Source organism: Phascolarctos cinereus, unplaced genomic scaffold (assembly GCF_003287225.1).
Source record: "Phascolarctos cinereus isolate Bilbo 61053 unplaced genomic scaffold, phaCin_HiC Scaffold_9;HRSCAF=440, whole genome shotgun sequence".
NCBI classification, from domain to species: domain Eukaryota; kingdom Metazoa; phylum Chordata; class Mammalia; order Diprotodontia; family Phascolarctidae; genus Phascolarctos; species Phascolarctos cinereus.
This window is the reverse complement of record NW_027556402.1, coordinates 103,040,714-103,054,701: the sequence shown is the minus strand read 5'-3', so window position 1 is coordinate 103,054,701 and position 13,988 is coordinate 103,040,714. Positions and strand designations below refer to the sequence as shown.

At 42.5% G+C, this 13,988-nt stretch overlaps 1 protein-coding gene across 1 annotated transcript in view; it reads left to right on the top strand.

Moving 5' to 3' along the window:
* TMEM131L (transmembrane 131 like) overlaps positions 1–13,988 on the top strand; it is a 170,306-nt gene continuing 156,318 nt past the window's right edge. The window contains 3 exon segments of the mRNA XM_020993980.2: positions 1–305; positions 1,523–1,593; positions 10,532–10,575. Coding sequence (XP_020849639.1) covers positions 182–305; positions 1,523–1,593; positions 10,532–10,575 — 239 coding nt within the window. The 5' untranslated portion in view covers positions 1–181.

Below are 13,988 nucleotides of genomic sequence, written 5' to 3'. Positions count from 1 at the left end.
GGCGGCGGAGGCGGCTGCAGCAGCAGCAGCGGCAGCAGAGGCAGCAGCGGCGGCGGAGGCGGCGCCCGCCCGCAGCCCAGCCCGCAGGGGAGCCCGGAGTGCGAGCACCCGCAGCAGCGACAGCGGCGGCAGCAGCAGCGGCAGTAGCACCGGCAGCAGCAGCGGCAGCAGCAGCAGCAGCATGGCCCGGCTCCCCTGCCCGCAGCCCGGAGCCTACTGCCGCGCCGCCACGGCCGCGAACCTTCTGTTGGGCCTCTTCCAGCTCCTGTGGCTCTGCTGCCGCTCGGGAGGGGCTCAGGGACAAGGTCAGCTGGGGCAGGGGGGTGGGTGCCGCTATCCCACAGCCCAGAGTGTCCATGGACCACCTAGAACCACCGCATCCTCCCTCCCCCCCCCCGCCCCGAAAGAAGGGGAGAGAAAGAGAGGAAGCGAAGTTAGGGGGTGGGGGAATGCGAGTGAGAGCCGCTAGCTGCAAGGGGGCTGGGGGGGGGCGGGCCGGGCTTGGTTTCCCTCCTCTGTCCCTCTCCCATCACCCTCCCCCCCCCCGGCTTTGTGCATGCGGGACGAGCGGAGCCCCCGCTTTGTGTGAATGCTAATGGTTCCCAGTCCGCAGGAGCAGACGGAGTAGGGGCCAGCCTGGCCTTGCCCGGCGCTGCGGGCGCCCGCTGCGCTGCCCTGTCCGCTGCGCTGCCCTGTCCGCTGCGCCGCCCTGTCCGCTGCGCCCTGGCCTCCCTGTCCTGGCCTCTGCCGAGCTGTCCTGGCCCTCCGCTCCGCGCCGCTGGCCTCTCCTCTGCGGCCCTCTCTCCTGTCCTCCTCTCCTCTCCTCTCCTCCTTTCCTCTCTTCTCTTCTTTCTTCTCTCTGTCCTCCTCTCCCCTCCTCCTCCTGTCCTCTCCTCCTTTCCTCTCTTCTCTTCTGTCCTCTTCTCCTCTCTTCTCTCCTTTCTTCTCTCCTGTACTCTCTTCTCTCCTTTCTTCTCTCCTGTTCTGTCCTCTCTTCTTCTCTCCTCAGCCCCCCACTTCCTGATGCATTGTTCCAGCCGGCCAGGGCTACTGTTGCCCATCTCCTTTACACTGGGGTTTGGAAATGCCAAGATGAAGAAAGGCAACCCCCACCCCTCTTCCTCTGGTTCAGAACAGCGATGCTTTTTAGAATCAAAGCCATACAATCTCCCCTCACCCTACCCCCCAAAAAAGAGAGAGAGCCATGAAAGCATCTTCCACTTGGCCCTTCTCTTCCCTCTCCCAGCCTCTCTCCAGCTCCCTCCCCAAACTGGTCTTGCCCAGAAACCTGACTATTCCTTCTTTCTGCCCTGGACAAGTGGCCTAAAGTGACTGAAACTTAAAAATGTGCACACTGGCTTTTGAACTTTGTTTCACTTCTTTTCCTTTCACTCCAATGGTTTTTCTTTTTAAAAATTAAAGAAAAATTAGAGTAATAGGTGGGTTAAGAGAAAATAGTATAACCTAATAGATTGGGGGTTTTTTGTGATTTTAAAATGCATTTTTTTTGGTGTTCCTCTAGTCATTGAGCCCCTGCCCAATGTGGTCGAGCTGTGGCAGGCAGAAGAAGGGGAACTCCTGCTGCCCACTCAGGTGAGACAGTGACGGTTTTTATTTTTGTGTGTGTGTTTTGTCTATGGCCAGAGGGGTGTGTGGGGGTATGTGGGGGTGTGTGGAGGAGGAGAGTCCTGGCCAGCTACCCCTTGGCAGTCCAAGCAGCACCCATGTCAATTTGCAAAGCAAATAAATGGTGTAGCCAGGCTAGAACACCTGGCAACAGTGTGGCCTTTCCCAGTCCCCTCCCCCTCCATGTGATGGGGACTGTGAGTCATGTTGGCCTCAAGTTCAGGAGAACGGGTGGGGTGTAGGGGCCACTTTGCCAGGGGCACAGCCAGCCAGCCAGCCAGCCATGAGCTCAGTTAGGTGGTGATAATGGTGAAGAGAAAAGGTCGATTTAAAGAATTGCTGTGTGAGTAGGTTCTTGGGTTTGTCAAGGGAGTCCATACAAATACTAGCAGCCGGCAGTGAAGAGGACCATTCCTGTGGGAAGGTGCCTCGTTTAAAAAAGGGTAAGAGACTAGCTTCTGTCTCTTATTAGTTAGTGGTAGACCCTAGTTGGACCAAGTGCAAAATGAGTGTTGTGTGGATAGATGACCCACAGGATAAGAGGGAATGAATTAGAACTCCTGAAGTGCCACATACTTGGAAAATGTTGAGTGCTATGGCACATAAATATTAATAAGCTGTAGTTTGCATTAGAATTAAGCAGCTTTAGGTTAAAGGTATTTATTTTTAAAATATGCTAATGTCATTTGGATTCTTTCCAGACTTCTCCAGTGCATTTTCGAATACACCCACTTAAGAACTTGACTTTCAGGTTTTTTTCCTATATGGTGATATAATAATGAATGCAAAAGAGAAAATAATTGCTCTAACGTTTTATGTGAATCTGTCACATAGCACAGGAATTGCTACCATTGCAGATACACTATTGCAAAACTTTGCTGATTGATTTAATGGGAAAATTTCTATAACCATAGAAAAAAGTACTTAGTAGGTCTTTTTGAACTCTATTAAGAAAAGCATATCCTTTTTGGGCCTTAGGTTCTCATCTGTAAAATGAGGGGATTGGACTAGCGAGGCTTTCAGTTCCTTTCCAGCTTTCAGTATGTAACCTTAAGCATACTCTTTACTTGTGTGTCCAAGTTTGTAATCAGCTTGGGGTGTTATTTGAAAGATAAAAGTTGTTTCAGCTCATCCTGTTTGAAGCACTGTATTCTATTTTGGTGTATTCTTCCTTCATTCCCGTTTTTGAGCAGTAGGAAATTGAGAGATAATTTTGCACAGAAGAAAACACATTTTGAAATGTAAATTCCGTGAAGACTTCTTGCAAAGTATGCAAGAGGGCAAGAATTTAGTTTGACATTCATCTTTGCCAGTACAAATATGGACTTGCTACCATTAGGGCTAAGAGGTGATTTCAGGGAAAGTTTTTCTAGACACTCAGACTGCTGGCCTCTAGTGAAGAGGACCGTTCCTTTGGGAAGGTGCCCCATTTAAAAAGGATAAGAGACTAGCTTCTGCTTCTTACTGGTTAGTGGTAGAGGCCAAACCAGACCCAGAAAGAAGTTAAATTACAGACTCTCTCCTGTCATGTGTCTTAGGGTTTGATGATTAAGTCACTAGTTTCAGAGGAGGAAATGTCAGACTTTGTGGTTGTAAAGAAATTATTTTACTGGCAGGTATATGATTGGCCCCAGTTCTTAATTTTTGGTTTCATTAAATAGAATATTCGTACTCAGTTTTGAGTACTGTAACTGATAAAAGCAATTCTTAGCTAGAACATATCTCCACAGTAATACTCTTTAGAAAAAAAAACCTTAAGGTCTAAAAATTCTGTACAGTTTTAGTTGTAATGAAAGTGAAATGAGTGGTATTTGAAACTGTTATTCAAGCGTGGTACCTTCCTTTCCATGTATGTACATGTGGTGATCTTATACAGTATTTTAGCTTTCATGTACCTAGAAAAAATAGTCTATGGCTGAGATTTCAGAAAGGGAAGTTTTGTCACTTTAAAGTTAGTCTTTTCAGAATATTTATTAAATGGCAGACATTGATTTTAGAAATTCTTCCTATTGGGTCTGGAAGAAATTTTTAAATAAATCATTTCTGGATATCAGTTCATTGGAACTGCTAAGTTTACTTCCACTGGCCTGTTAATAACTTTGATTCTTTATGTGGTAGGGATGGGGAGTAAGAAGAATTTGTAAAGTGGATTTTGAACCACAGCAGTGACAGCAACTTAAGAGTAAATTGGGGGGCAACTAGGTGGTGCAGTGGATAGAGCTCTGGCCTGGAGTCAGGAGGCCTTGAGTTCAAATCCGGCCTCAGATACTTGACACTTACTAGCTGTGTGACCCTGGGCAAGTCACTTAACCCTAATTGCCTCACCAAAAATTGGGGGGAAAAAAAGTAAATTGGGAGCATCAGAAGAGATGACATTTGCCTCAGAAAGAAAGGTGGTACCTGCGAATATTTGCTGATGCTTATTATCTACACTGGCTTTATTTTTTCTACATATGTGGGATTGGGTTTATTTCCTCTTTCCTCTCCCCCAGTCCTTGCCCCTTAAATAGTCACACTCCTGAATAAAGATGCATTAAAAGAACACTGCATTAGGAGACAGAACACTGGCTGTTGTTCCAGCTCCATCACTACTAACCTATGTTTCCTTGAGCTAGTAGTGATCAGACATAGGCTGAAAGGATCTTAAAGATTGGCCATATTCATTCTTTTTGAAATGAAGACTGGATGAGGTTAAGGAATTTGCCCAGAAAATTTGGATTCAAACTTGGGGCCTCTGGCTCTAAATCCGATGCCCTTTCCCTAAAAATTTTTAAACATCCAAAAGCAACTTTTCTTACAATAACCCTGTAAAATACATAGAAAAACTATTCTTACTGCTGTCTTTCAGATAAGGAAAGGGAGGTGTGGAGAGGTTGAGGATCGGTCTCGTGACTAGTAAGTGTCAGGGCCCAGGACAACCACAGGGCTCCTCATTCTGAGTCCTGGGCTTTCTCCAATAAACTTTACTGCCTACCTCTCATTGCCTTGGAAGGCTTTTTCTCACTGGTAAAATGAGGGTGGCAATACCTGAACTCCCCATTTCACCTAGTTGTGAATATCAGATAAAATAATGTATGCAGAGTTTACCAAGCCTGCTATTCTTTATGATCTAGGGAGTCTGATGACGGATGGAGAGCTCGGGTGGAACAAAGAGATATGGAAGGAAAGGAAAGAGGGTACTCGGAGCATTGGAGGGCAGATTCTCTCTGGAGGATTTATGGAAAGATGGATGAAAATGACAGTGATACAGTCTCCATTGGTGCAGGTTGTTGCTGATTAAGTTCCAGTTCATCTGATGATGGATCACTAAACGTAGCAGTGAAATGTAAGGGTGAATAATTTAATCCTGATCTTTTCTGGGTGACAAGGAGTTACTTTCCTTTCTGATTAAGTTGCTAGATCAATACAGAAGATTTAACCACCATTGTATGTATTAGACATTGTTGTTGTTGTTGTTCAGTTGTTTCTGTTGTGTCTGACTCATCGTGAGCGCCATTCGGGATTTTCTTGGCAAAGATACCGGAGTGGATTGTTATTTTCTTCTCCAGCTTGTTTTACAGATGAGGACACTGAGGTAAGTGGTGAAGTGACTTGCCCAGGGTCACACAGCTAGTAAGTATCAAGTGTCTGAGGCCGGATTTGAACTCAGGTCCTCCTGACTCCAGGGCTGGTGCTGTATCCACTGCACCACCTAGCTGCCCCCATCTTGTTTTTACATAGCTGTTTGCGTGTTGTTCACCTGCCTCCCAGAGCACCCTGAGCTTTTGAGAACAGGAACTGTCTTTTAACTTTCTTTATGTGGCCAGCTCTTAGCTATGTGCCTGACGTGGGGCAGGGGGACGCTTAATAAATGCTTCTTGAGTTGACTTGGTGATTAGAAGAAAGAGTGTCTGGAAAAGAACGTTGGGCCAAGACTAATGATCACCTTTGGGATCGAACCTCATTGAGACTTGGTTTCCAAATCTCCAAGCGGCTTAGACTACAAGAATTTTGAGGTCCTTTTCAACTCTGAGCTCCATAATTTATCTTTTGGATTTATTAGAATCTTTTCCCTCATTTAAGCATCTTTTTCATAATGAATTATGAAATTTCTTCAAGAACTGTAATACATGGATCTTTGCAGTTTTGAAGGAGGTGCTTCTTATAAAGGACTTTGAATCTGGAGGGCCTGAGTTCAAATATGGCCTCAGACACTTAGTAGCTATGTAACCCTATGCAAGTCACTTAACCTGTTTGCTCGGGGATAATAATAGCTTCTACTTCCTAGGGTCGTTAAGAGATTAAAACAAAATAATATCCGTTAAACACTTTGCAAACCTTAAAGTACTAGCTATTATTATGTTATTATTATTATAGTAAAAGGGCAAGCCATTCCTGCTCCCTGTGTTGACTCGAGTCCATTTTATTCAGTGATGATGGCCTTAGAATAGTCCCAATCAACTTAGCAAATGTTAACTCATTAAATGTCAGTCATTATGAGGCACTGGTCACACAAAATTAGTAAAGAAGGACTCCCTTGGCTTAGGCATCATGGGCTTATGAAACTCATACAAATTTTTCCAAAAGTATATTATTGGTTTTCATTTTTAAATGTTGCTGTTTTGAACATTGTAGAGAGTTCCCAATATGTTCTTGTTACTCTCCCTTAATTGACTCCTTTCTTTCAACAACAACAATAACAAACAGCCGCTATAATGGAAGGACGAAGCGGCCAAGTCTAACATAGGCTTCTTCACCCAAGGTTTACCACTTTTCTCACAAAAAGTGGAGAGTTGAGCCTTTTGTTATTTATTTTGCCAAACTGGGACTATTTGTTGCAACTAATCCGAGTTCTAATTTATTGTTAATTAATCACTGCTTTTTGGCCTTGTGGTACTGTGTGTGAAAGAGAGAGAGAGAGAGTACTGGATTTGGAGGCAGAAGGTCCTGGATTCAAATCTTGGCTCTACTCATTACTACTTGTGTGAAATTAGACAAGTTATTTCACCTCTCTGTGAAATGAGGGGATTGGACTGTTGGACCTCAAAGATCTCTTTCATCCTTAAATCTATGATCTAATGACTCCTCCCATTTCTCTCCAAAGCCCAATTAATATCACTTCGCCTTGCCTAGAGTTCCAAACTTAATAAGCCTGGCATTTGAGGCCTTCCGTAGGCTCGTTGTTTAATCATTTTCAGTTGTGTCCAACTGTTAGTGACTCCTTTTGGGGTCTTTTTGGCAAAGATGCTAGAGTGGTTTGCCATTTTTTTTCTCCAGCTCATTTGACAGATGTGGAAACTGAGGTAAACAGGATCAAGTGATTTGCCCAGGGTCACACAGCTAGTAACTTTCTGAGGCTGGATTTGAACTCAGGTCTTTCTGACTCTGTTCCTGGCACTCTATCCACTGTGCCATCTAACTGCCCCCGCTTGTTACCTCCTCACAAATCATTTCCTGTTTTTTCCCTGCAATTACTCTCTCCCCAGCTAATCTGTTCTATTCGCTGTTGCCTGTATAGGTCCTGTTTCTCTTCATATTTACTTATATTGTTTCCAGTATCTTGCCTTTCCAGCAGTCTCAGTGAAATTCTTCTCTTTGTACAACCTACTCAAGCTGTGGAATCTTCATCTTCTATCCCAGTCCTTGGTGATCATTCTTCCCTTCCAGCTCCTCTTATGTATCCTCCATTGATACCACTCATCTAGTAATTATTAGGTGCTACCTACTAAGTATTGTCATTTATCTTTGTCCTGTCTTTCTTTGTTTCTTTTTTTTTTTCTGGGCGGGGTGATCAGGATTAAGTGACTTGCCCAGGGTCACATAGCTAGTAAGTGTTAACTGTCTGAGGCTGGATTTGAACTCAGGTCCTCCTGACTCCAAGGCCAGAGCTCTATTCACTGCGCTACCTTGCTGCCTTGTCCTATCTTCCTAATGAGATAGTTTTCTCCTTTAGAATGGGGGCCCTGTCTTATAGCTCTCTGCAGCCTTTGGGACAGTTCCCCATATAGGATAGGTGGTTGTTGTTGTATGTTGGTGATAGACACTCAAATGTTATTTTTCCTTGAGCCCCAGTAGGGTTAAAACTACCCTCTTCAATTACTTCTTTGAACTTTGATGCTTTCCCCATCTTGGATGTTTGCAGGTCCATTCTAAATATGGCAGTAGAGTAGCTGTCCTGAAATTTTCTGTATACTTTTCTGGTTTTGTTATTTAGTCTTATTTTGAAAGGAGGTATATGTTAGAAATAAGAATAAAATACCTCTCTTTGGTTCATTCAATCTGTTAACACAAAGACCACTCGTGAATGGCCCTGGTGTGAGAATAGTTTCAAGATAGGGAGGAAGGACTGTTTGTTCTGGGCTGATACTGGTCCGTCATATAGAGAGTAACTTTTATGAGTACATGGAGGTGATTCTTGGCTTGAAGCAGTAGAAAGCCTCATGGATCTTGCTTTATTTTTCCTTCTAAACTAAAGAACCATAGATATTTAATTTGGTAGTAAGTTAAAAAAAAGAATATGTTGAATCTCTACATTTCCCCCCCCCCATATATACATTATCTCAAATATCATTCTTGGTCTCTATTTTAAGGAAAACTATTTTGCCTCTCTTGGTTCATTAGTGCTTTGTAAGAGGTTTTACTATGTAGCATTAGTTTCCCAGCTAGGAAAAAAAATTCTGTGGTTGGGCCATAGGAGAGAATTCAGTAAACTCTAAGGGAATGTCCAAATCTTTTTTTTTTTTTGTAATTGTTGTAGTCTTGTTAGCTGCACTAGGATGTTATATTGAACATTCCAGTGTTTGGAAATCTCACTTATATGGTGATGTGTCTTTGTCGTTCTGCTCAGAGGTTGCCCTTAACAAGTGTTAGTAACCCGTGTATTTTTGGACGTTGACAGGGTGGCATGTTCTGATGATGAAAAGCAGGGTTGGAGTTCTGGGTATGTTTTCCTTAGGAAGCTGCTTCATCTTTCTAGTCTTTCCCAATTTTGTCATCTGTGAAATGAGGATTATAGCGTCTACCTGCCAGTATTTTTATGAGAATCGTTAAGGGCTGTTAAGGGCTGTTAACAGGATTAAATGAGATAATACATGTAAAACACTTCACAAACTTTACAATACTTTGGGAAATTTAAAGCACCATATAAATGTTGCTATTAATACTATTACTTCTAGTAACCATATGTGTCAGAATAGGACTTGAACCCATGTCTTCTTGATTTCTGGGCCAGCTTCCTCACGTCTGCTATGCCATGTTGCCTCAACTAAGAATGATTCAAATAATACATGATCAGATATTAAGTTGTGCAGTGAATACTGTAGGAATTCAGAGAATGGCAGACCCATTGAGGGCCAAGAGTAGTCAAGGAAGGGCTTATCGATAAGGTAATCAGAAGATTGAGGGTATTATTTTGGGAGGGCATTAACTGGGGGGGGCTTAGATCTGGATGAAAAGAGGCAAGGATGGGGAGAGCAAAGTGGGGACACATGAAAGGAGACTAATTTGATGAGACCAAGATTAACCTCCCATTGGTAAACAGTTGGAGAGATTGGATAAGTATAGTAGGGGCAGATTTGGAGGGTCTCAAGTTCCAAGACTAAAGAGTTTGGAGTAGATTTCCTAGGTACTATGGAGTGATTCATTCATGATAAATGAGTTCTGAGCATATAAGTGCTATTAACAGAATTTTACTGAATTGGTTTTTTCCAGTGCTTAATAAACACTTACTCAGTCGGTCAGTTGGATATGTTAATTTGTCAATGATGTGAAAGGTGGATTGGTGCCAGAAGAGACTTTAGGAAGCCATTGCAATTGTCTAGGCATGAAGTAATTTTAGGTCCAAGGGAGAAAACTTGGATCTGGGCTATGACAGTGGGAATGAAGAAGAAAGAACACATGTGGGACACTTCAAGAGTGTAGAGAGGCCTCAGTGATTATATGTGATGAAGGAAGGAGAGAGACATGCAAGATGCCTCCAGAGTTTAAGCCTGGAAAAGGATGGTGCCATTTACAGTGAACAAATGTAGGAATGGGGAGCACTGGTTGGGATGTAAGTTAATTTTTAGGTCATAATGGGAAAACCCAGTGGAAATGCCCTCAAGGCATTTAGAACTATCGTAGGGAAGTTTGGGTGAAAGTTTGGGGCTGTAGGTAAGTAGTAGAGAGTGATCTGAAGTAGACAGTAGTTGAAAGTGAGTGCAGATGCTTTGGAATGAATCTCAGAGGAATGAATCTCATAGTTATGGGGGAGGCAGGAAGAAGAGTTAGTGACACCATCACACCAGATGATACAGTAGTTTAAGAAGTGGAAGGAGAAATAGGATGGTTTGGTGTCTCATACGTCAAAGAAAGAGAAAGCGTCAAGATGAAATAAGGTAAGATTGGCTGAAGTGGACATGGAGAAGCTGGTAAACACCGGATGCCATTGCACTTGCTACTTAAGATGACAGTGGTGAGTTTACTATATTGAGTAATTTTCATTTGAAAGCCCTTTTTTCTTTTTATATTGCTATTACGTTATTTGAGGTCAAAATTAAGTGATGAATTTCCAAGTGTGGTTTGGTCTGTGTTTACAAACGTCAACAGATATTTTTATAACTGGTGATTTAAAATTACAATGGGCATGTATTTTTGGAGTTTTGGTGCAGTAGCAAAAAAAAAATCTGTTTTTACTCTAGTTTGGAGTTTTTATTTACTGCCAGGCACTAAGTTGGAAGATGAGTCTCGAGGAGATGTAAGGTAGAGCAAATTGAGTACTCTTGGTGGGGATGGTGTTGGAGCAAGTAAAGGATTATGGCTTGTGGGATTCTTTAAGCCAGTGAGTCATTGCTACAAGTGCGTCAGCCTGGTTGGGATTTAAAGAATTCTTTCTCGTATACGTGGATTCCTCTTTTCTTTATGAAACTTCTTTTTTTTTTTTTAATAGGCTGATTCTGAGGAGGACTTGGAAGAACATTCCCAAGAACAAAGGTAAGAGGAACAAAAAAACTCTTTTTGCTTAACTGGAAAGTGGCCTTACCTGTTGTGGGATGCTATCTGAAATACGACTGGGATTGATGAATAGATGTGGTTATTTGAATGCATGTTCTTTTTTTTTTTATAATACATTTTCTGCATTACTTGTACCTACACTGCTCTAATAATTAATGCTATATTTTTAAGTGACTGCAAAAAAGCTGTGAGAAATGCTCCCAATCATCTTTTTTTGCTTCCTCAAGTGAATTTTGCTTTTTATTTACTTATTGCTTATATGTATTTGTAAAAATGGCTTCGTTTAAGGGTAAAAAAAGTCTTCACTTAGAAAAACTTTTTTTGTGTGTGGGACTAGATGTAAAGACCAGATGTCTTGAGTTTTATTTGTTTTAGGGAAATAGTATTTTCTCAAATGTCAATAATATTTAGGCACTTTTTAAAAAAATAAGATGAGACATAATATGGCATAGTGAATAGAGCCTTGGGGTCAGGAAAACTGAGAAGAATCAGGAAGTTCTGATTCTTATACGTACCAGCTGTGTGACTCTTGAAAGTCAATTAATCTCTGTGTTCTAAGTAACCCCAAAAAACTAAGTTGCAGATAAGGTACAAATCTGCAGTGACAGAGAGAATTCCCTCACCTGGGAGTTCCCTCTACAAAGGAAATCACGAGTCCAGTCCTTATACCTGTTTTACAGGACGAGTCTTAAGGTAATCAGTATGTTTTGAATGCTCAGTTTCCTCAAGTAAAATGGGATTTTATGGAAGTTGAGCTGAGAGCTTCAGCATTTCTCTACAAAGAGAAGTTGTAAGGGATGTGTTTGTCATTTTCAGGTGTTTGAAGAATTATCATATGACTTGTTCTGCTTGGTCTCAATAAGCAGAATTGGAACCAATGAGTGAAAGTTACAGGAAGCCAGATTTTAGCTTTGGTAGAAGAAAAATGTTTCCGAACAGTTATTCAGAAGAGGAACGGGCTGCTTCTAGAGGCAGGGAGTTCTTCCTGGTCACCTGAAGTCTTCGATAGAGGCTGATTGATTTCTTGTAAAGGACGTTGTAGAGGAAGGTCTGTGCTTCAGGTGGAGGTCCAGGGATGGTGGTGGGGTGTGGGGGTGTGGAGAGGGGTGTGCTTCCAACTCCTCAGAGACTGATTCAGTGATTTGGACGGATATATGCTGCAGTTACAGGATTTTATATGCGTATAACATTCCTCTTGGAATTCAATCTAAGATGTTTAGAATAATGACCATTTCACCCTCATTTGTGTGTGTATTTGTGTAGGCACAATTTCTTGGTGTCATGAGGAGATTTTAAAACTTAGTAGAAAAGATGGGTGATTATAATCTAAGTCACATGCCGTTTTTCTCAGATCTTTAAATTTTCCAAAACTGGTGCCTCTGTTGTGTTTGCAAATTATTCCATGTGTAATTTTGTCTCCTCAAAGAGACAAATTTAGGCTTGGTGTCAGGAAAAAATGTTTTTCACAATTAGAACTATAAAAATACAGTGGGTTGATGGACCTATTTTAGTCTGTACCTATATGTGTCTGTGTTATTTCCCCTGGCTAGAAGGGACTTTTATTTTTGGCTTTGAATCACCAGGGCCTGCCGCATAGTAGGTGTTAAATGAACACTGTTTGATTGAATGATTGCCTGACTTATAGAGGGGATCTGCTCAGCTCTAGGTTGGCCGCAGTGGCCTCTGGGGCCTCCAGTGTGTAATTTGAAATCGCAGTCACGTTTGTGTTCCCTATTGCCATGGCAGTAACATAAAAAGTCATTCCTGGGTGCCCATTTTACCCTTAAGGTTGACCTGCCAATTTGTATTCCGATTTCTCATAGGATCCACAGCTGGCTGGGCCTTTAAAAGGAATATGAGCTTAACCTTTTAAGTGTTAAGGTGAGAGATGAAGACACTAGCACATTGAGGCTGTACAAGTCATAAGGAGCAGAGCTGGGGTTACAGCCTATGTCTTGCAGCGTCCAAATCCAGGGTTCTCATCGCCATGCTTCAGGGACTGCCCCCTTTGTCATTAGTTATTGTTAATGTAACTCCCCCTCCCATTTTTATGCTGTCTCAGTTTGACAGTGGGAATACTCAGTTTATTTTCGGACATAAATCTTCCTTCCTTGGACCATCTAATAGTAGGACATGGAAAACAGGGACAAAATTCAGTCCACCATCTGGATCTTTTCTTTAGTGTATAGAGTGTTAAGAGTTCAGGGGTTTTTTTTGCATTGTATACAATATTCGGGTATTTTGATGTTACCTACACAGGCATTTTCTCCTCGCTTTTGCTTTCTTTTACTTGAGAGTCTTGCCCCCAAGGAGTTTATGGTATGGTAGGATATTAAGATACCCGCACAGATAAATTACAATATAAAACATGACACGATGAGTTCAGTTTGGAGAGTAATGGGCAGGGGAGGGGGAGGGGGAGGGAAGGGAGTCTGGAGTTGTGATTTTATCCCTGTGGGGAACTCCTCGCTTCCAGTGTGGATGATTCCCTTTGCTCTTTCTCCTCTTGGAGAGTTCCCCAGGGCACTGAGAGGTGGTGACTTGCCCAGGTTCCCAGATCCCATATATGTCAGAGTCGGGGTTTGACCTCCTGACTTTTTGATCTGGAGGCTAGCTCTCCTCCGTTACACTGAACTGTCTCTATAAATTCATTGAGGAGTTACAGAATGCTGTGTTGTTGAAGATTTGGGGCAGTCGTTACCAATCTGGGCACAGAGGGGAAGGGCTTCAAGGGAGGTTTTTATCTGAGTTGGGCTTTGAAGGGTAGGTAGGAATTCCAGCATCTCCAGTCCACTTGAGCAAACCAAGTGAAGGCACACAGGTTTAAAAAAGTTTTTGGGTGCAGAGAACAACGTCCAGCTTGGCTAGAGTACAGAATGTATGGAAGACAGTAATTTGACCTGAGACTGGACAGGTACCAGGCCCTTCACTTGGCATTTACGGTGTCCAGGTGGCATTTGCCATTTGAGATAGAGAAGCTTACGTTATCCTAGTGCCACTGAAGAGTGATAAAAATAATAGCAGGCATATATATAGCATTTTATGGTTTACAAAGTGCTTTGTGTATGTTATCTCATTTGAAGAATTAAAAATGAGGGTGCTAGGGGTGAATGGAGCTAGATGATCTAATGTTAAGCCCCTTCCAGTGCTCAGATTCTCTGATATTTTTGGACTCTTGTCAAAATGTATTTTTTTTTGTTTGTTTCCCAAAGACTTCCAAGGGCATGATAGGGATAGGTTGATGTTACTATTTTCGTGCAGTTGGTTTCCATTGTTGACCTCCGAGTTCTCCATAAGTGATTTGTGTAGCTGTGGTAGAGTGAGAGTGTTTTATACTGGTGTTTAGCCTCTCATAAGGAGTGGATGCTGTTGATACTTCACTTTCCAGGACA